Genomic DNA, 21390 nt, shown 5'->3' on the forward strand with positions numbered 1-21390 from the left:
TATAGCGGAAGCTGTAAAAGATCGGATATTCAGCAAGACCATGCTGAGGGTGGCGGTTTTGATTCCTGGTAGGTCCAGAAACTTTTAGTGGGGCTGTTCTTCTATTCTTCGATACGATATAGAAATGCAAAATAGTCCCTGACAGAGAAAGCTATCAGTTAATATATGTGCAAGTGCTTATTAGCGTGGGTCATCGGAACTGTTTCTCAGATCAAAGCTTTTTTGGTTCCGTTTCGGGTCCTGAGTATCTATGCAAAATTTGAGCACGATCGGTTACGTCTACACTTTGCGCATTGCAATTGATATTTGAATGGGATTTTGTATGGGAAAACATACTTTTTTTTTTGCATTTTTGTCATAAGTTAAAAAAGTTTGTCTGAAACTTTTTAACCGATACTGTAAAATGATAGCCTGCCCTAGGATGTTCTGAAAATCTTTGTTGAAGACCGCAAAGCGATCCGATGCTTGTGAAAATAGTTATAACCAACGAACCGCATGCATGTGTTTATGTTTTAACATGTAAAGGAATAACAATAGCAACAAAATCATGCTGTTTCGCCTAGCAATACCAACGCTATAACTTTTTTCATAAGCATCAGATCACTTCACGGCCTTCGACAAAGTTTTTCAGGACACCCTAAGCTATGTTTTTCTTTTATCGGTTACATGGTTTTAGAAAAATACGAGCTTGTTATGAGAGAAATGCAAAAAAGTGTGTTTTCCCATGTAAAACTCCATACAAACTTCTAACGCGATGCGCAAAACGTAGACATAACCGATCCTGCCCAAATTTTGCACACTTAGTTGGGTCCTGAAATGGGATCAAAAAAGCTTTGATCTGATGGGATACCATTGAATTTTTCATTTTTCCAAATAAACGATGACTAACTCTAGTGCTTATACAACATTATGCTGGGGAGCAGGCTATGCTCCATTTGAGGCGATACGCAAAGAAGCAAAAGCTGTATGATACTTGGCCCTTAGGTAAAACCTCATCTTCCATTGCTCAATAGTGAAACTTTCCCTTTTCAACCGCCCCGGTTTCACTCCGACTTGGCATTGACAACTGGTAATTGAACCCCCGCGCCGTAGGGCGTTCCTTATAGTGTCGTGTCCATCACGGGCTTTCGATTTCTATGGCTCGCGCGCGCACGAGGCGAAACAGGACACCAAATCTAAGTGTAACGACGGCATCAGCCGGAGTACCTGCATAGATCGAGATCGCAATGAGATACATACCAAAGTACTGACTGGTGTGATAAAAGGGAGTGAAAAATGATACTGTCAATGCCCTCTTCTCCAGTCGAGTACTTAGTCCATTAATACCGGGTCAGTATACGAAGGTGGTGAACAGAGTGGCCAAATCTACAAATTTATTTATATGAAAAAAAAAAAATGGTCGTTGAAATTTTGCTGAAAAATGGTGAAGCTTCTGGAAAAAAAATCTTCAGAAATGCATGAATGAGAAATGTTCATTGAAGTATTAGCGAATATATCTGGTGAATCAATGACTTCTGGAGAAATTTCTACAAAACTTTTACACCGTAACCTGAGAGAAGTTCGTAATTGAATATCTGGAAAAATCTCGATAGACTTTGATTTCATCGAAAATTGTTGAACTGCAGAGTTTTAAAGAATTGTTTTTCAACTTTTTTCCATGAAATTTCATTTCATTTTCATTTATTTAGTATTACATCAAATTCAAGATAAAACTGAATCAACAATATTTCTCCATAATACACGGTTCGTGGCTGCCGCTCTCCATCCTCGGTCGCGCCCGATGCTCGCCAAATCACGCTCCACCTGGTCCGCCCATCGTGCTCTCTGCGCTCCACGCCTTCTTGTGCCAACCGGATCTGTTGCAAACACCAGCTTTGCAGGGTTGTTGTCCGGCATTCTTGCAACATGCCCTGCCCACCGTATCCTTCCGGCTTTGGCCACCTTCTGGATGCTGGGTTCGCCGTAAAGTGCAGCGAGCTCGTGGTTCATCCTTCTTCGCCACACACCGTTCTCCTGCACACCACCGAAGATCGTCCTTAGCACGCGTCGCTCGAAAACTCCGAGTGCTTGCAGGTCCTCCTCGAGCATGGTCCATGTCTCGTGCCCGTAGAGGATTACCGGTCTTATTAGCGTTTTGTACATGGTGCATTTGGTGCGTGGGTGAATCTTTTTCGACCGCAGTTTCTTCTGGAGCCCGTAGTAGGCCCGACTTCCGCTGATGATGCGCCTCCGAATTTCACGGCTCACGTTGTTGTCAGCCGTCAGTAAGGATCCGAGGTAGACGAATTCCTCCACCACCTCGAAAGTATCCCCGTCTATCGTAACATTACTACCCAGACGGATCTGGTCGTTTTCGGTTCCGCCTACCAGCATGTACTTTGTTTTTGAGGCATTCACCACCAGTCCGACCTTTGCTGCTTCGCGTTTCAGGCGGGTGTACAGCTCTGCCACCGTTCCAAATGTTCTGGCAATAATGTCCATGTCGTCCGCAAAGCACACAAATTGTCCGGATTTTGTGAAAATCGTTCCCCGGCTGTTGAGCCCGGCTCATCGCATCACACCTTCCAGAGCGATGTTGAAGAGTAGGCATGAGAGTCCATCACCATGTCGCAGTCCCCGGCGAGATTCGAATGAACTAGATAGTTCACCCGAAACCCTTACGCAGTTTTGCACACCGTCCATCGTTGCTTTAATCAGTCTAGTCAGCTTCCCAGGAAAGCCGTTTTCGTCCATGATTCTCCATAGCTCTGCGCGGTCGATACTGTCGTATGCCGCTTTGAAGTCGATGAACAGGTGATGCGTTGGTACCTGGTACTCACGGCATTTCTGGAGGATTTGCCGTACGGTAAAGATCTGGTTCGTTGTCGACCGGCCGTCGATGAAGCCGGCTTGGTAACTTCCCACGAACTCATTTGTTTTTGGTGACAGACGACGGAAGATGACCTGGGATAGCACTTTGTAGGCAGCATTCAAAATAGTGATCGCCCTGAAGTTCTCACATTCCAAATGGTCGCCTTTCTTGTGAATGGGGCAGATTACCCCTTCCTTCCACTCCTCCGGTAGCTGTTCGGTTTCCCAGATCCTGACTATCAGCCGATGCAGACAGGTGGCCAACTTTTCTGGGCCCATCTTGATGAGTTCAGCTGCGATACCATCCTTACCAGCTGCTTTGTTGGTTTTGAGCTGGTGAATGGCATCCTTAACTTCCCTCAGCGTGGGAGTTGGTTCATTTCCGTCCTCCGCTGCACTGGCGTCGTCGTTTCCTCCGTTGCCGTGGGCTCCCGTGCCTACGTTCTCCACGCCGTTCAGGTGCTGATCGAAGTACTGCTTCCACCTTTCGATCACCTCACGTCCGTCCGTCAAGAGGCCTCCGTCTTTATCCCTGCATATTTCGGCTCGCGGCACGAAGCCGTTGCGGGATGCGTTGAGCTTCTGATAGAACTTCCGTGTTTCTTGGGAACGGCACAGCAGTTCCATTTCTTCACACTCCGCTTCTTCCAGGCGGCGCTTTTTCTCCCGAAAGAGGCGGGTCTGCTGTTTCCGCTTCTGTTTATAACGTTCCACGTTCTGTCGAGTCCCTTGCTGCAGCATTACCGCCCTCGCTGCATTTTTCTCCTCCAAAACCGTTCTGCACTCTTCGTCGAACCATTCGTTCTGTCGATTCCGTTCCACGTACCCAATGGTGCTCTCGGCTGTGTCGTTGATGGCTGCTTTCACTGTACTCCAGCAGTCCTCTAGAGGGGCCTCTTCGAGCTCACCCTCATCTGGCAACGCGGCCTCGAGATTCTGCGCGTATGCTGAGGTGACATCCGTTTGCTTCAAGCGTTCTAGGTTGTACCGTGGCGGTCGCCGGTACCGTACATTGTTGATGACGGAGAGTTTTGGGCGCAGTTTGACCATCACCAGATAGTGGTCGGAGTCGATGTTGGCGCCACGATAGGTCCTGACGTCGATAATGTCGGAGAAGTGCCGTCCGTCAATCAGAACGTGGTCGATTTGAGATTCCGTCTGTTGTGGTGATCTCCAGGTGTAACGATAAGGGAGGCTGTGTTGGAAAAAGGTGCTACGTATGGCCATATTTTTGGAGGCGGCGAAATCAATGAGTCGTAGGCCGTTTTCGTTCGTCTGCTGGTGGGCGCTGAACTTACCAATCGTCGGTCTGAATTCCTCCTCCTGGCCTACCTGAGCGTTCAAATCACCTATGATGATCTTGACGTCGTGGCTTGGGCAGCGATCGTACTCGCGTTCGAGCTGCGCGTAAAATGCGTCCTTGTCATCATCAGTACTTCCGGAGTGTGGGCTGTGCACGTTTATTATGCTGAAGTTGAAGAATCGGCCTTCCCGGGTAGAGGCTAATGGCAAACAAAGGACACAATAATAACTGGTTTTGCCATCATATCTCGTTTTGCCATTCTTCTGTTATTATGAAAAACTTAAAATGGCAAATCAATAGCAAAATATACAATCATAGCAAATCTTATCATTGATATGTTATTCATGAATAATGCTAAATAACACATCAATGACAAAAATTACTATCATGGTAAAACTTGCAATTTAGCACCTTTTATAATGAATTGTATAAAATATCAAAACAATTACATAATTTACATTCCTAGCTTAATTTACCATTATTTTGATATTGTTAGAAACTCTTTATAAACATTAGGCACCATAACATATTTTACTCTTAATATACCATTAACTATTATATTGTATATTTCAAGCATAACGGTGGCTACGTTCATCAAAGTGAATTTGATTTTTAAGTTCGTTTCGTTTTGAGTTTTTAATTTCCACAAAATAAAACTGTTTTTACATTGATTGATGAACTTATTGAAGAAGAAAAAGAAATAGCTCATTTTACCTTTCTTCTGCTACTTTGAAATAATAACTGAATCTACAATTATTTTAAAATTAGATTTGGACAACTAAACCTACCATTATTTTGATCGCCACAAAAACAGCTAAATTTGTTCTTATTCTGTTATCAATAACTCAAGAATGTCATATTTTGTTATTCACCGATAACAGTTAATTTGGGTCTTATTTTGTTATCAATATCTCAATAATTACTTATTTTGTTCTTCAATTTAATCCGCATGCTTTACCATTACTTTGTTATTACAATGGCAAAATAAGTTATTTTTATGTTTTTCTGCTACCAAAATTTTGTTATTATTTTTGTTATTTTAACTCTTATTTCAAACAAACAAATAACACATTTTGCCATTCAAACATTCTGTTTTAATGGTAAAATTTGCCATTCTTTTGCCATTAAGCTCTACCCGGGTTTGATCCTCAACCTGCACATTCTTTCGTCGATCGGCCACCAACCGATCACGCGCCTCTGCATATCACCCATCACGATGAAAGCTGTTCCCAGCTCGCGTGTGTTGCCGCAACTCTGGTAGATGGTATGATTACCTCTAAACGTTCGCACCATGGATCCTGTCCAACACACCTCCTGCAGCGCTACGATGCCGAACCCGCGGTCCTTCAGTAGATCGGCGAGTATGCGGGTGCTCCCAATGAAGTTGAGAGATCGGCAGTTCCACGTACCGAGTTTCCAATCGCAAGTCCTTTTTGTTCCATGAAATTAATAATATTTTATTGGCAAAGTTTTGATCGATGCGTGATGAAGGGTATCTATGGTGAAATCTAAGCCCCGTAAAGGAAACCTGAAAACTGTTGGAGTTCTTATTTCTTAGAGAACATATTAGTGACAGAGTGTCAGAAGGAATTTTAGTTTGTGTCAGAATTTTTCCAAAGAATTTACGACGAAATTTCTAAAACAATTCATGATAAAATAATCTGGGGAAGGTCTAACTGTTTTTTATGCTGAAGATTGAGCTGTTCTGTCATAACCATAGCCACTACCCAAACTAGACAAGATCAAACTCTTACAATCACAACACAAGAAAATAACGATCAATTGAAGAACGTCTGAGGCTAAGATACACAGAGGACACTGTGTAAAACGCATAATGCGAAGAGTCATATAGGTGGTAATCAGAGCTAATAAACAACATACTAATAATTCCACCCTTAATAAGCCTCGCAGTTAAGGCTTAAGGAGGATAGCTGTTTATCTCGGAGAAACACAAGGTCAACTGCACCATTGCTCCGGTTAGCGCAGTGAGGGCAGAATACTGTGAAGGGCGCCCTATTACTCCGTTAAGCGGTTAGCGGGATTTTATTAGACCCCCCTAACCATTCATTCCTAGGCACGGTAGGCATATAGCCTCATCACACCATGAATTAGGGCAAATATACTATATTAACAATATAGGTCACTTTTACGATTTTTTGGCGACACCTTTTTAGTGAATGTGGCGCCACCAAGCGTCAGAAGAGGTACTACTACACACTAAATGCATGCGCTATCCGAATGACGTTTATTCTGTCGAACTGTCATTGCATGATGGGGATGTCCATTTCTTCTGAAATAATCGATTAACATTAATCGATTTTTTTAACTAGGGAATCGCGCCACTTGGGCGGTGGCTTCTATTTTCGTCTATTTTCCACTATAACTCAGTCAAATTTGAACCAATTGACACAATTTTTGGAATGCAGTGAGATAGGTATAGTATCTACCCATGTACAACGTTTCAAGTCAATTGGTTCAAAATTGACTGAGTTATAGTGGAAAACAGATAAATATAGAAGCCACCGCCCAAGTAGCGCGATACCCTACTCAAATTAGAACAAATTTAATTCTCTCTTCTTAAACAATTCTTGGCGTATATTATCGTTGCAGTCCCAAATCGAAGTCGCGACTCGCGACATGCGAAATAACTTTAAACTGATAAACGTACATAACAGACTAAAACACAGAAGACCCTAAACGAGCTTTCCGTTAGCGAGTTATGAACGGTATTTTCCCCGGAAATTACACAAGAATTTTCTTGTGGGGTCCCTTTAAGAATTGCACCCTGGATTGTTTTTCTCCAAGATTCCTACAGAAGCTCTTGGGGGATTCCTCCTAGAAATAATTCTGGAATTATTTTAGGAACTCCTTTCGGGATTGCTTAGGGAGAGCGTTCCAGCGTTCCTCCTCCATCCTCCAACATTTTTTTTTATCAAATTTCTCCAGCAGTTTGAAATCCAGATATTCGTTCTGGTTTTTTTTTACAAAAGTTCCTTCTGAGACTACATATCTCCATGAATAAAACGCAATCAGTGAAGTACTAGATTTGTAGTAATAAGCTGAATTTTTCTATAATGAGAAAGTAAATTCTCCGTTACTTCAATAAAATGGTAACTGCAATAATGGTATTGTCGTCGCGGTTCAAACCCGAAGATTCCCGACACCCGACAATCGAATTTTCTCATAATCCATACGTAAAACCTTACGTCGGACGTAGTGCGCTGGGCAGCGGATCTGGAACTCTATCCAGCGCACATTGCCCGACGTGCGTCCGACATACGGTTTGGGAGAAAAATCGATTTTCGCGAGTCAAAAATTCCGATTTTCAACTGCACGAACAATAATAAAAAAAAGCAAGGGTTTTATGCCTGCTAGACTGATTTGATGTTGTTTGAGCAAAACTTTGGGTAACTGTGTTGTTGTATTCTCAGCATCACTGTTTCAATGCAGTTACGGAGAGTCTAGCATCTCACCATACAAAAAAACCAACTCATTACTACAAATCTAGTATTCACTTATTGCTTCTGGGAATCCCCGATAAAGTACTTCTGAAGACATTCCAAATTTATAGAAGTCTCGGAAGGAATCACAAAAATAATTCTTGGAGGAATCTGATACCGTCAAGGCGCCATTCACCGTGGGGGCTCCATTCACCGTGTGCCTTCGAGTATTTTTTTCATTATTTCCATATTATGTTTGAATGATATGACAATTTCCCTTCAATTTCACCAATACAACACTAATGTATTGTTACCATGTCAAAATGCTCATTAGAAACATTTAAAAGTATCATTTTGACACTAAAGTGTGTTTACATGAAGCGGGTTTCTGCTCGTTCACTGCATTCATGGTGAAAAAACGAAAACTGCGCTAAGGTGATTTAAGCGATAAACTAAATGTAGTAACGTTTTTATTCCACCAAGAAGCAATTAAATTCACATATCAGGTATGTATTTTGCATTACCGAAGTAAGTTTAACAAGAAAGTACGATTACTCGTACTTTTTGATTGAAACAAAAAGGCACGGTGAATGGGTACCCTAAAAATCAATGGTCTCCATTCACCGTGCCCCATATTGTCCCATATATCTAGAAAAAATCGAAAATTTGAACATTCGTTTTTCTATTAAAATCTTGCAAGTTATTACTTGAAATGAATTTAAACGACGAAAATTCCCTTGGCTGGGTTGTTTTGATCATTTTTAAACAAAGTAGAATAAAATTTCTCATACACGGTGAATGGGTCCCTACTACCACGGTGAATGGTGACCTAGCACGGAATTAGGCGACCCTACTACCCTTTACTAATTGTACTATATCACCAAATTTTGTGAAAAATTTTCTACTTCTGTGGATATTGCTTTAATTTTAACCTATAATGAAGGCAATTAAAAGCGGCATCAACAATGTTTATAAGACTGGTGTCAAATGACAGCCCTTATTTGCCCCGAATCCTCTTAGATCCACGGTGAATGGTGCCTTGACGGTACTTCAAAGAGAAAACTTCTGAAGGAATCCTGGAAATATCCCTCGAAAAATATTAATTAAATTGTTCATATAAAATCGCGTTGGAGATTTACAGAGTCACTTCATCCTAGAAGACCTTGTGGAAATCCTTAAAGGACGGAGTGAATTCCAGAAGAAACTTTTGGAGGAATACTGGTATAAATCCCGGTTAAAATTCCCAGAAGGAGGATTTTTTGAAGGAACTCTTGGATAAATCACTGAAACAACTCCTGGTCGTTCTTGGAAAATTTTTGAGGAATTCAAGAAGGAAATCCGGGAGGTATTCGTAACTCCTGAGGGAATCGTTGAAGGAGCTTCTGCAGGAATCCAAGAAAGACTCCAAGAAACTCCTATAAGGAAATCCTATAAGGAACTTCTTAACGAACCCAAGAAGAGAATTCTTGAGAATTCCTAGAATTAATTCTTGAAGGAACATCAGAAGAAATTGCTGGAGTAATTTCAGTAGGAACTCGGGTCCCTCGAAGAATCTCTGGAGAAATTTCAGAAAAAAAAACTTTAAATCAATCTCTGAAGGCACTCTTGGATGAACTTCAAAAAGAACTCCTGAATGAGTCTCTGGAAGAAAAAACTCTAGGAGGAAACCAAGGGGAATGACACATCCTTTCTTTAATTGGAAAACCCGCATTATCTGTTCCTAGCTGTCGCTAACCGCTGCTAACTGAGCCGCAGGTGCAAGGAAACCGATTAGTCCGGAATAAAACTATCAGTAATCGAATAAACTCACAGTTCACTTCGGAAGAACAACGAAATTAATCGAAACTAAATATTTTCATTCTCAGGCCCGGTCCCGGAGCTTATTTTTTGTAAGCACGGAATGGATGCAATGTCTTGCACTCTGCACAAGAAATTTGACGTGCACTTCTCGCGCTTAGTATCATATGGGCGTATCTACAATGATCGATTTCTTTTCATCGACTTTCTCTTTGGTTAATAAATTGACCAGCAAATCATTTTCGTCTGTTTTTGTTGTTTTAGATGCTAGTTCTAGTAGTCCTTTACTGAAACACGTCCAGAGATCATCCGAATATTGGTCGTATTTCCCGGAATAATCCGAAGGGAAAATCGATGAAGAGAAATCGATCATTGTAGATACACCTGTATGATACTAAACGCGAGACTTGGTTGGTGATCTTCCGGATTTTTTGTAAGCTATCCAATCCGATGTATGTATGTCAGCGTGGACATTAAGAAAGATGACATTAAAAGCCATCGTCAAAGGAAAATAGCAACCACCAGGGCAAAATATAAGTTAATTTTGTTGGAGTAAAGTAGTAACATCCCCCTTGTACTAGAATTATAATAACGATGAATGATGATTACTGATGAGATCTGTCTGAGTGTGTATGTGTACGAGTACCGACGAAGCATATTGCTGAATAATTGTGTTGATTGTTTTCATTAGTCCGTACTAGTCCGTTGGCAAATAAACAAATTTAAAAACGCACTCTGAGAGTTAATCAATTTCTTCTTGGTTACGCGAATCCCGGGACGGTAGTGATGTGATAGATCGGTTGGAATTACAGTGACGATTCGTTCGTTGAGAGCTCGTTAGATGGGCTGTCCCGATGGTTGAATGTTCACTGGTTGGGGCAAAACCCAACTAAAAAGCACTGTCAATATCAAAATAGATGTCAAAACGAGTTTGACGTCTGACCGCCATCGCATCACAGCTCCTGTATACAGAACGTTTGCGCAAGTATGTGAGTGTTCCGTGACGTATTTCTCGTCACTTGCGTGTGTCTAGAGCATTTTGATCAGTTGTCAGTTGCCCCAACGAACGAACACGATTCGCTAATCGGGGCGCAGTCGTGACCCAACCAGCGAATTCGGACTGTATAACCGTGTCCACTGCGAAGCCAGGTTCAACTAATTTTGAGGGTGAAAATTTTAAATTTCGAAGTTAAACAATTTCGGTGACTTGACAATGAGGGAGCATTCAAATTCTTCTACAGATATTGAGTATTTTACAGCTAAGTAGACTATTTATATTCGTAGATGTCATCTAATGAAATATTATTTTGTTTGTGTACTTATATTGTAAATCGATTATTTATTAATCGATTATTTGGGAACAAAAAACTTCGACACCCCTAACATTTTTTTTTCGAGAAATGTCACCTTGCACGGTAAACTAAAATTGATCAAAATTCAATTATTGACTTTTTCTGACAACAGGTGGTGCTGTAATCATTCGTAAACGGCGTCTCCATGTCGTTGTATGTGAAAACACGAAGTGACCTATATTGTTAATATAGTATATTTGATTAGGGGGTCACCTGTTTAATGGGCTCTTACCATCGGAACAGGCGGTCCGTAGTGTTATTCTTAGCCAATTGTGACAACCACATCCGACACTACACAGCTATCTGGGCTGATCGAGAAAGAAGTTAATATTGATGATCAACTTCATACGGACCCGAACAGCCGAACAAACCATTTTTAAGGTCCATCTTGATGAGTTGAACTGGAATGCTATTCTTAAATACCTGCTGCATTGTTGGTTTAGAGCATTTGAACGGCATCCTTAACTGTATCCCGTTCCTGTGTTCTCCGCACCGTTCAAGTGTTCATCGAAGTACTACTTCCACCTTTCAACCATCCCGCGTCTGCTCGTTAAGAAACTCCCTTCATCATCCCTGCAAATTTGGACTGGTGACACGAAGCCGTTGCGGATTGCGTTGAGCTTCTGATTTCCGCGTTTCTTGAGAACGGCACAGCGGTCTTCCTTCTTCGCACTCTGATAACTACGGGTACCTGTATCGGAATTTCTTGCTTAGACAGTGCTTTCGGTACAACCCAAGGTACAACCACTAGTTGCCGTCTGGGCTGCTATTATTTAATAGGCGCCCAGAGGACAGTATTTTACCTAAGCTTCCACTTCCATTGTACTAGCAGTAATAAATAAATCTCTTGTAAATTCCACTGCATAGCCCAGAACCATCACTCATCGTAATCGTCCTGATTCCCTCTGAAAGCAAAACAATTTCAAACTCCAGAAGACGTGCCCCAGTCAGGTACACTGTACATGTCACTCACTTGTGGAATCCTACATGATGCTTGTCTACTCTCAACAATCAAAACTCATCTACTATGAAAGCGGCACGTCTCAGTTTCAGCTTCCACCTTCCCCGCTTTTCAGCCGCATAGCTAATATACGCCTATCATATTCCGTATGGCTTATGCCATAGTTTCCCAAACTGTGGGTCGCGACCCCCCAGGGGAGTCGCCAGCCTTCAGAAGGGGGGTCGCGAGAGACAGTCTCATTTTGTCATTATTGATATAAGTATACATTACGTTTCAATGTTATCATGTTTGATGGAAGATAGAAAAGGTTCTATACATTAACGCTTAAAATTTGCAAAGTTTTTTTTTCGATTCCATGATAAATTTATTTAGGTTTACATTTTTTCCTGGTGGGTCGCGTAAAGTTAGCCCAGTAGCAAGGGGGTCGCCACCCGAAAAGTTTGGGAACCTATGGCTTATGCACTTTTTTCTCCGTTCCCCTCTTTAGTGCATGTTAAATTGAGCGTACGGGTTTCCACCTACTGCTGGCGCCGTTCTTTTTTCTTCCGAAATGCCCAGAATAATAATGCAAGATGCAATGACACACGAAGAAAGGGTTCAACAGCAGCAGCAGTGTGGACCATAAGCATCAAACAGAACGTGATCTGGGAAAATCACTACACATAGAAATAGGTCTCATTTTCTCGTAGCAGTATGCAGTACAGGCAGGCAGAACACCAGAGGTGAATAATATGCTAAGCTTATGTCAGCTTTTTGCTGTCCAGACTCCAGACTCCGGGCATTCGCGGTAAATTCACACATCTGTTTACCGGCTGTTTTAGTCAATGGCGTTGCTAGGGAGAACTCGTGTACCGTCAAACGGGGTTACATGCAACAGCGGTGTAACTTGCAACACGATGACATACACTAAATGTGAAGTATTTTCCAATAAAAATGAAAACTAGTATGCCCTACTATTTCGTTTAACCCTTTGAAGCCGGATAGATTCGCCACTGCTGCCGCAGCCACGCTGGCCTCAAATATGTTTGTTATGCTCGGTTTCATCGTCGGGGTCATATTGACCCCTCCGTATCCTAAGGGTTAAAGAGATTATGAGTATCATAGATCGATTAAGTGGAAAAAATAGTTTTATTTCTTTGTTTATTGTTTAGCTACACCGTTAAAACGGTTTGCTCATTTTATGCCATAAAAACAAGTATGAAAATCGTGTTTCACCTCTCCCCTACGGTAAGTACGATAAGTCTGATGACCTTGCTTGCAGTTAGGGTACCTTATAGTAAGCTTAGCTAAACGATAAAAGTTTAATAAACTTATCGACTAAGAAATGAGGGCATATAGTCGTTGATACTGGCCCTTAAGAGCTCATCTGCTCAATCAAAAAGAAAAAGAAGAAGAAGACTAAGTAATGTAAAAAATCATTATAATATTCGACAATCATTATGGGGTGACTTGCAACAGTTGATTTGACAAAATCTTTAATTATTTATCTTCATTTTACGATAATTTTGACCGAAATAACCGAAATGGATCATTTATTGATTACGTAACGCGTTCATTTTCAAATGACAACTCATTTTTACATTTTTGCAAGTGACCGTCCAACATTGTTAGGAAATACAATATTTTGAATTTCCATGTTTCATTTTGGTAAAAGTGCAATTTAGTTTATGGACGCTTTAAAACAATCAACAACATCAATTCTGAGCCTAGATGGAGTAAATTATTTCAGCTGAATACCAAAATCAGCGATTCTGATACACAGCAAATAATTTTGTAATATCCAGGCACGTAATTTCTGGCGATGTATCTATTTTTAAATGTAATTTCACTCGATTACATCGTACTGTGATTTCGGATGAAATTGATCACTTTTCGCAGTTTTTGGCGAATAATTTTTGAATACTTATCGATATGGTTAAATTCAATGCTTTAAAACAAGTACGACCATGGTTTTTATCAGTCAAAGTAGTTGAAAATTCTATTGCAAATCATTTTGTTACAAAAAATATCATTAGATATAAAAAATCGAAAATTTTATTTTCGGGGTGAAATTGATCAGTCAGTGAAATGTTGTTGTAAGTGCTGAAAATATTTTTTCCACCCAAATTAACCACCCGGAATGCGAAAAGCTATGCAAAACTTTTACAAGTTTACTAAATTTTTAATTATTTGAGTTTGAAGTTTAAAAAATCTTAAGAAAACGTCTGAAAATATGCAACTTCCATACTAAATAACATATTAAGAACTTCTAGAAAAGTAAAATTATATGCATAAATTTCAATATTTATAGAACTTTTGATGGCGAAATCGGGTTTATCGAATACTTGACAACTACAAACAATCATTACATGTGCGATACAGCTAAGGTAACAAAAGTTTGAAAGTGTCTTTGAAGTTCGCCTAACACGCAGTTTCGGAGAATATTGAATTTTTTCCAGAAATATGTGTATGTGGGCCCATATAGCCGAGGCGGTAAACGCACGGGTATTCAGCATGACCATGCTGAGGGTGACGGGTTCGATTCCCGGTCGGTCCAGGATCTTTTCGTAAAGGAAATTTCCTTGACTTCCTTGGGCATAGAGTATCTTCGTACCTGCCACACGATATACACATGCAAAATGGTCATTGGCAGAGGAAGCTCTCAGTTAATAACTGTGGAAGTGCTCATAGAACACTAAGCTGAGAAGCAGGCTTTGTCCCAGTGAGGACGTTACGCCAAGAAGAGGAGAAGAGGAGGATGTGTATGTATAACATGTATGGCTGTAAAACATGTAAACTCATCATTCAATAACTCTTGAGCCAGATGATGGACATACATACATACATTTATTTGTTCAACATCACATTTAAGACAAGACATAATCAACAATAGTACGCCACAATACTCGGTTTGTGGCTGCCGCTCTCCATCCTCGGTCGCGCCCAATGCTCGCCAGGTCACGCTCCACCTGATCCGCCCATCGTGCTCTCTGCGCTCCACGCCTTCTTGTGCCAACCGGATCGATTCCAAACACCAGCTTTGCAGAGTTGTTGTCCGGCATTCTTGCAACATGCCCTGCCCACCGTATCCTTCCGGCTTTGGCCGCCTTCTGGATGCTGGGTTCGCCGTAAAGTGCAGCGAGCTCGTGGTTCATCCTTCTCCGCCACACACCATTCTCCTGCACGCCGCCGAAGATCGTCCTTAACACGCGTCGCTTGAAAACTCCGAGTGCTTGTAGGTCCTCCTCGAGCATGGTCCATGTCTCGTGCCCGTAGAGGACCACCGGTCTTATTAGCGTTTTGTACATGGTGCATTTGGTGCGTGGGTGAATCTTTTTCGACCGCAGTTTCTTCTGGAGCCCGTAGTAGGCCCGACTTCCGCTGATGATGCGCATCCGAATTTCACGGCTCACGTTGTTGTAAGCCGTCAGTAAGGATCCGATGTAGACAAATTCCTCCACCACCTCGAAAGTATCCCCGTCTATCGTAACACTACTACCCAGACGGATTCGGTCGTGTTCGGTTCCGCCTACCAGTATGTACTTTGTTTTTGAGGCATTCACCACCAATCCGACCTTTGCTGCTTCGTGTTTCAGGCGGGTGTACGGCTCGGCCACCGTTCCAAATATTCTTGCAATAATGTCCATGTCGTCCGCAAAGCACACAAATTGTCAGGATTTTGTGAAAATCGTTCCCCGGCTGTTGAGCCCGGCTCGTCGCATCACACCTTCCAGAGCAATGTTGAAGAGTAGGCATGAGAGTCCATCACCTTGTCGCAGTCCCCGGCAAGATTCGCATGAACTGGATAGTTCACCCGAAACCCTTACGCAGTTTTGCACACCGTTCATCGTTGCTTTAATCAGTCTAGTCAGCTTCCCAGGAAAGCCGTTTTCGTCCATGATTCTCCATAGCTCTGCGCGGTCGATACTGTCGTATGCCGCTTTGAAGTCGATGAACAGGTGATGCGTTTGGACCTGGTATTCACGGCATTTCTGGAGGATTTGCCTTACGGTGAAGATCTGGTCCGTTGTCGACCGGTTGTCGATGAAACCGGCTTGATAACTTCCCACGAGCTCATTCGTTTTAGGTGACAGACGACGGAAGATGATCTGGGATAGCACTTTGTAGGCAGCATTCAAAAAAGTGATCGCCCTGAAGTTCTCACATTCCAAATGGTCGCCTTTTTTGTGTATGGGGCAGATTACCCCTTCCTTCCACTCCTCCGGTACCTGTTCGGTTTCCCAGATCCTAACTATCAGCCGATGCAGACAGATGGCCAACTTTTCTGAGCCCATCTTGATGAGTTCAACTGCGATACCATTCTTGCCAGCTGCTTTGTTGGTTTTGAGCTGGTGAATGGCATCCTTAACATCCCTCAGCGTGGGAGTTGGTTCATTTCCGTCCTCCGCTGCACTGGCGTCGTCGTTTCCTCCGTTGCCGTGGGCTCCCGTGCCTACGTTCTCCACGCCGTTCAGGTGCTGATCAAAGTGCTGCTTCCATCTTTCGATCACCTCACGTCCGTCCGTCAAGAGGCCTCCGTCTTGATCCCTGCATATTTCGGCTCGCGGCACGAAGCCCTTGCGGGATGCGTTGAGCTTCTGATAGAACTTCCGTGTTTCTTGGGAACGGCACAGCAGTTTCATTTCTCCACACTCCGCTTCTTCCAGGCGGCGCTTTTTCTCCCTAAAGAGGCGGGTGTGCTGTTTCCGCTTCTGTTTGTAACGTTCCACGTTCGGTCGGGTCCCTTGCTGCAGCATTACCGCCCTCGCTGCGTTCTTCTACTCCAAAACCGTTCTGCACTCTTCGTCAAACCATTCATTCCGTCGATTCCGTTCCACGTACCCGATGGTGCTCTCGGCTGCGTCGTTGATGGCTGCTTTCACTGTACTCCAGCAGTCCTCTAGAGGGGCCTCATGGAGCTCGCCCTCGTCTGGCAACGCGGCCTCGAGATTCTGACGTATGCTGAGGCGACATCCGGTTGTTTCAGTCGCTCTAGGTTGTACCGTGGCGGTCGCCGGTACCGTATATTGCATTGTTGATGACGGAGAGTTTTGGGCGCAGTTTGACCATCACCAGATAGTGGTCGGAGTCGATGTTGACGCCACGATAGGTCCTGATGTCGATAATGTCGGAGAAGTGTCGTCCGTCAATCAGAACGTGGTCGATTTGAGATTCCGTCTGCTGTGGTGATCTCCATGTGTAACGATAAAGGAGGCTGTGTTGGAAAAAGGTGCTACGTATGGCCATATTTTTGGAAGCGGCGACATTAATGAGTCGTTGGTTGTTTTTGTTCGTCTGCTGGTGGGCGCTAAACTTACCAATCGTCGGTCTGAATTCCTTCTCCTGGCCTACCTGAGCGTTTAAATCTTCTATGGTGATCTTGACGTCGTGGCTTGGGCAGCGATCGTACTCGCGTTCGAGCTGCGCGTAAAATGCGTCCTTGTCATCATCAGTGCTTCCGGAGTGTGGGCTGTGCATGTTTATTATGCTGAAGTTGAAGAATCGGCCCTTGATCCTCAACCTGCACATTCTTTCGTCGATCGGCCACCAACCGATCACATGCCTCTGCATATCACCCATCACGATGAAAGCTGCGGAGCGAACCTGGTGTGATGGTTAAAACACTTGACTATCACGCCGAGGACCTGGGATCGAATCCCACTCCCGACAAACTCGCAAAATGTGAGTTTTTCCTTCGGAAGGGAAGTAAAGCGTGGGTCCCGAGATGAACTAGCCTAGGGCTAAAAATCTCGTTAATACAGATAAAAAAAAAAGATGAAAGCTGTTCCCAGCTCGCGTGTGGTGCCGCAGCTCTGGTAGATGGTATGATTACCTCTAAACGTTCGCACCATGGATCCTGTCCAACACACCTCCTGCAGCGCTACGATGCCGAACCCGCGGTCCTTCAGTAGATCGGCGAGTATGCGGGTGCTCTCAATGAAGTTGAGAGATCGGCAGTTCCACGTACCGAGTTTCCAATCGCAAGTCCTTTTTGTTCGCTGGGGTCGTTGCCGTTGGTCTCGGTTCGTATTATTCTGTTGCTGATTTTCCGTTACGATGGTTTTTTACGGCTGGCTCGTAGGGCCTGACACCAACCCCCCCCCCCCCCTTTCTGGAGGACCATAGTGCACAGCTGAGCTTAGGGGCTGTCCATAAACCACGTGGTCATAGGGGGGGGGGTTCTTTTAATGACCATTTTGTATGGACGAATAAAAAAATTTGTATGGACTAATGACAACGCGGGGGGGGTTGAGAAGTCCCAAAAAAATGACCACGTGGTTTATGGACAGCCCCTTAGAGTCCTCCAGATGATAGACATTTTTTATAAATTGTTTCAAGTTTAAAGCGTTATTTTTAACAAATAAAAATGGTCCTCACGTCGATCAATTTCACCCCACTGATCAATTTCACCCGAAATCACGGTATTCCTTCTATTTTTCATTGGGAAAATGTGATAAATAGTGTATTGTGGCTGATTTTGTGTTTCAATTTGCACTTCTTTCTGAAATTGTTATTGTAAGGGAACGATTGATAGCGAAATATGGACTTAGGGTGAACTGAACTCGTTTCATGATTTTTTAATACATATTTTGTTTCTAGATTGGAATTCAAATTCCAATTCAAATCTTATTGCGTATTTTCTTTAGTAGTTTCTACGGCAATTTAGGATTTTTTGGCGAAGCCTCGTCACTTTAGCAAAATCAGATTGTTGCAATAAAACTTCCAAGTGAATTAATCATGAAAACTTTCCTAAAAACCTTTTGCCGCCTTAAGCGCCGGCTGTGCATGCCGATTAAAATTTTAACCGGTACTACCTTCCCCGGCTTTATACTGGTGGAGACTATGATGTAAGGATCAACAACAGTCCTTCGGCCGATGTGTGTCGTTGAGCAGTCCATATGGTAAGGTGGCAAAAAAAACTTGTTCTGTAGTCATTGCCGGTATCATGGTGGCGGCGAAGCATTGCTCGAGTGTCGCCGCGTCAACTTTTACGAACGACCACACGAAGGCGGTCTCCCAGTCGCTGGAATGTCAACTATGCGCATATAATTACAATGTTTTAAAACTCAACGACGACGAAGGTGTAACCAGCTTGATCGTCGTCGTCATCATCAGGAAGATATAATATGCATAATGGTCCTATCGTGGAATCGATTATGATTATGAGTATACCTGACGTATCCATTATCTCATAAAGTGATGGCGTGTTTGGGTTTCGATGTGGGAATTGTGCGATGTACAACTGATAAGCCATTTCTTTTTATGAATGGCTAGTGCAGTCTATTAACTAACCATTTCTTCTCCCATCTCTTGTTTTGTTTCCAGACACATCCCAAAAGCCAAAGCCACCACTATCGCAGAAACACCGGAACTGAAGCGGATAGCGGAAAACACCAAGATTCAATCCAATGTCAAATACCACGCAGACTTCGAGAAACTGAAAGGAAAAGTCACACAGGTATGTAGATGGGGTCATGGACGCAAATGCTCTTAGAGTAGATTGACCACGTAGAGTTCATGTATCATAGAAAACATCAGTTTCAAGGCTACCTAGCATCTGGATGCCGGGCACAATCGCTCTAAAGACATTTGACTTATTATAAAGACCGTGATTTTTTTTATATGAAATGTCTGAAGTATACAGGGCGTTAGGTTCGTGAGTGCAAACTTTTTAAAGGATGATAGAGGACCATAAATGGTGAAAAAAAAAGTTCTATGCATTTGGTCAAATCTCAACCGTTACATAGTTATTGAACTTCCATGTTTATGAGTTTATGATTATTATTGCCTTAACTGGCTATAACATCAAAATGGGAAAACTTATCGCAATTCTGTTGCCCTTATTCGAAACATTATTTGAGTTTTCTATCAAATGGCATCTTTGAATCGATTTGAGCAAACAGCTCAAAAGTAGTGTGTTTTAATTAGGGAATCGCGCCACTTGGGCGGTGGTTCTATATTCGTCTGTTTTCCACTATAACTCAGTCAAATTTGAACCAATTGGCACAACTTTTGGAATGTGGTGAAATAGGTATATTATCTACCCGTGTACAACATTTCAAGTCGGATGGTTCAAAATTGACTGAGTTATAGTGGCAAACCGACGAATATAGAAGCCACTGCCCAAGTGGCGCGATACCCTATCTTTGAAAAATGCGTAATAAATCAAAATTATTTCTTGGGAAAAGTTGTGGCCCTGTTCCCCTCTACAATTCGTTCTTTGACACCAAACTTCTAGCTCTTATCGTTTCCTTGCAATTTTGATTTAAATGTGCGGCACAGTGCGCAAAAAAGTGCTTACCTTGATAGTTCATGATCTGAAATGCGATGTTTAAGTCGAAATTGCAAGAAAACGATAAGAGACATAAGTTTGATGACAAAGAACGAATTATAGAGTAAAAAAGGGGCCACAACTTTGCCTAAGAAAAAAAATATTGCGCATTTTTTAAAGATAATTGACAAAAGTAACTCAAAACACACTACTTTTGAGCTACTTGCTCTACAAAACTGAGTTATTTAACTAAACCAATCGATTCAAAGATGCCATTTGAAAGAAAATTCAATAATCTTCCGAATAAGGGTTAAAAAACTGCGATAAGTTTAACCATTTTTGAGTAATAGCCAGTTAAGGCAATAATAGTCAAAAACGTGGAAAGTTCAATAACTACGCAACGATTGAGATTTGACCATATGCGTAGAACATTTTTTTCACCATTTATGGTCATCTATCACCCTTTGAAAAGTTTGCACTCAGGATCCTAACACCCTGTATAAATTCTTGAAAAGACTTGACGTCTTAAAAGTATAGTTGCCAGTGAAGAAAATCATAATATGTACATAGAACGAATAAAGATGTCATGGGTATGTGACATCCCTAGTGGAAGATTCTCTAGTTAACGCTTTATTGAAAAAAATATCAAATAATTGTACAGTGTGCCATGTGTTTTAACAGTTCATTTTGGTTCGATTCACGAACTTATCTCACAACTAAGCCTCTAATCCGGTTCAGGCAGCAGATCAGTTGCCTTACCTTTTTTTATGTCTCGTTTGAAAATGAAAAAAAAGACGGCCTTGGAGGTCTAGTGACTATTTTTTTATTCGTATGCAGACGCACAATGGTACAGATTTGAAAATACCCGGCAAAAATGACCAAACCATAGTAAAGTCTGCTAGTTTAAGCCTAAATAAATGTAATTAGAACATTATTCAGCTCCTAATTTCATATTTGTGGCATTTTCATAATTTGTCGATTTCTTCGAAAGAAATTTGAAAAAATGACTGTTTTCATACAAGTTGACTATAAAACTATCATCATTGCATTAATGTGAGCAGTCTTGGCAGTTGCGTTTTTACTAAATCAACATACTTAAACGAACATTTGAGCGGAACATGCCCGAGGAGATATCGGGGAGCGATTTGTAAAACACTTTGAAGTCGAAGTGTAAGAATTTCTAGTACTAATGACTTGTAATGCCAATTTTGGAGCCAAAAGTGCTATTTTTATCTCTCAATCTTCAATGGAACGAAGATTACTGAAATACACAAGAACTTTCGTATACACTTTTGGAATCATTTGTATTACGAATATGTCTAGACTTTTGTAGCACAACCATTGTATGTTTTTTTTTTAATCAAGATTTCAGTATTTTTTTTCCATCAGCAGCTATTCAGTGCTGTAACAAGATATATAATCAATATTTTCATATT

General features: G+C 42.0%; 1 protein-coding gene across 3 annotated transcripts in view; it reads left to right on the forward strand.

Annotated features, from left to right (window-relative positions):
* LOC109404276 (LIM and SH3 domain protein Lasp) overlaps positions 1-21390 on the forward strand; it is a 182512-nt gene that overhangs the window by 113732 nt on the left and 47390 nt on the right. For all 3 annotated transcript variants that reach the window (XM_062852427.1, XM_062852428.1, XM_029879828.2), the window contains exon 3: positions 19009-19141. In XM_062852427.1, coding sequence (XP_062708411.1) covers positions 19009-19141 — 133 coding nt within the window. The remainder of the gene's footprint in view (positions 1-19008; positions 19142-21390) is intronic.

The sequence above is a fragment of the Aedes albopictus genome, chromosome 2, assembly GCF_035046485.1.
Source record: "Aedes albopictus strain Foshan chromosome 2, AalbF5, whole genome shotgun sequence".
Lineage (NCBI taxonomy): Eukaryota > Metazoa > Arthropoda > Insecta > Diptera > Culicidae > Aedes > Aedes albopictus.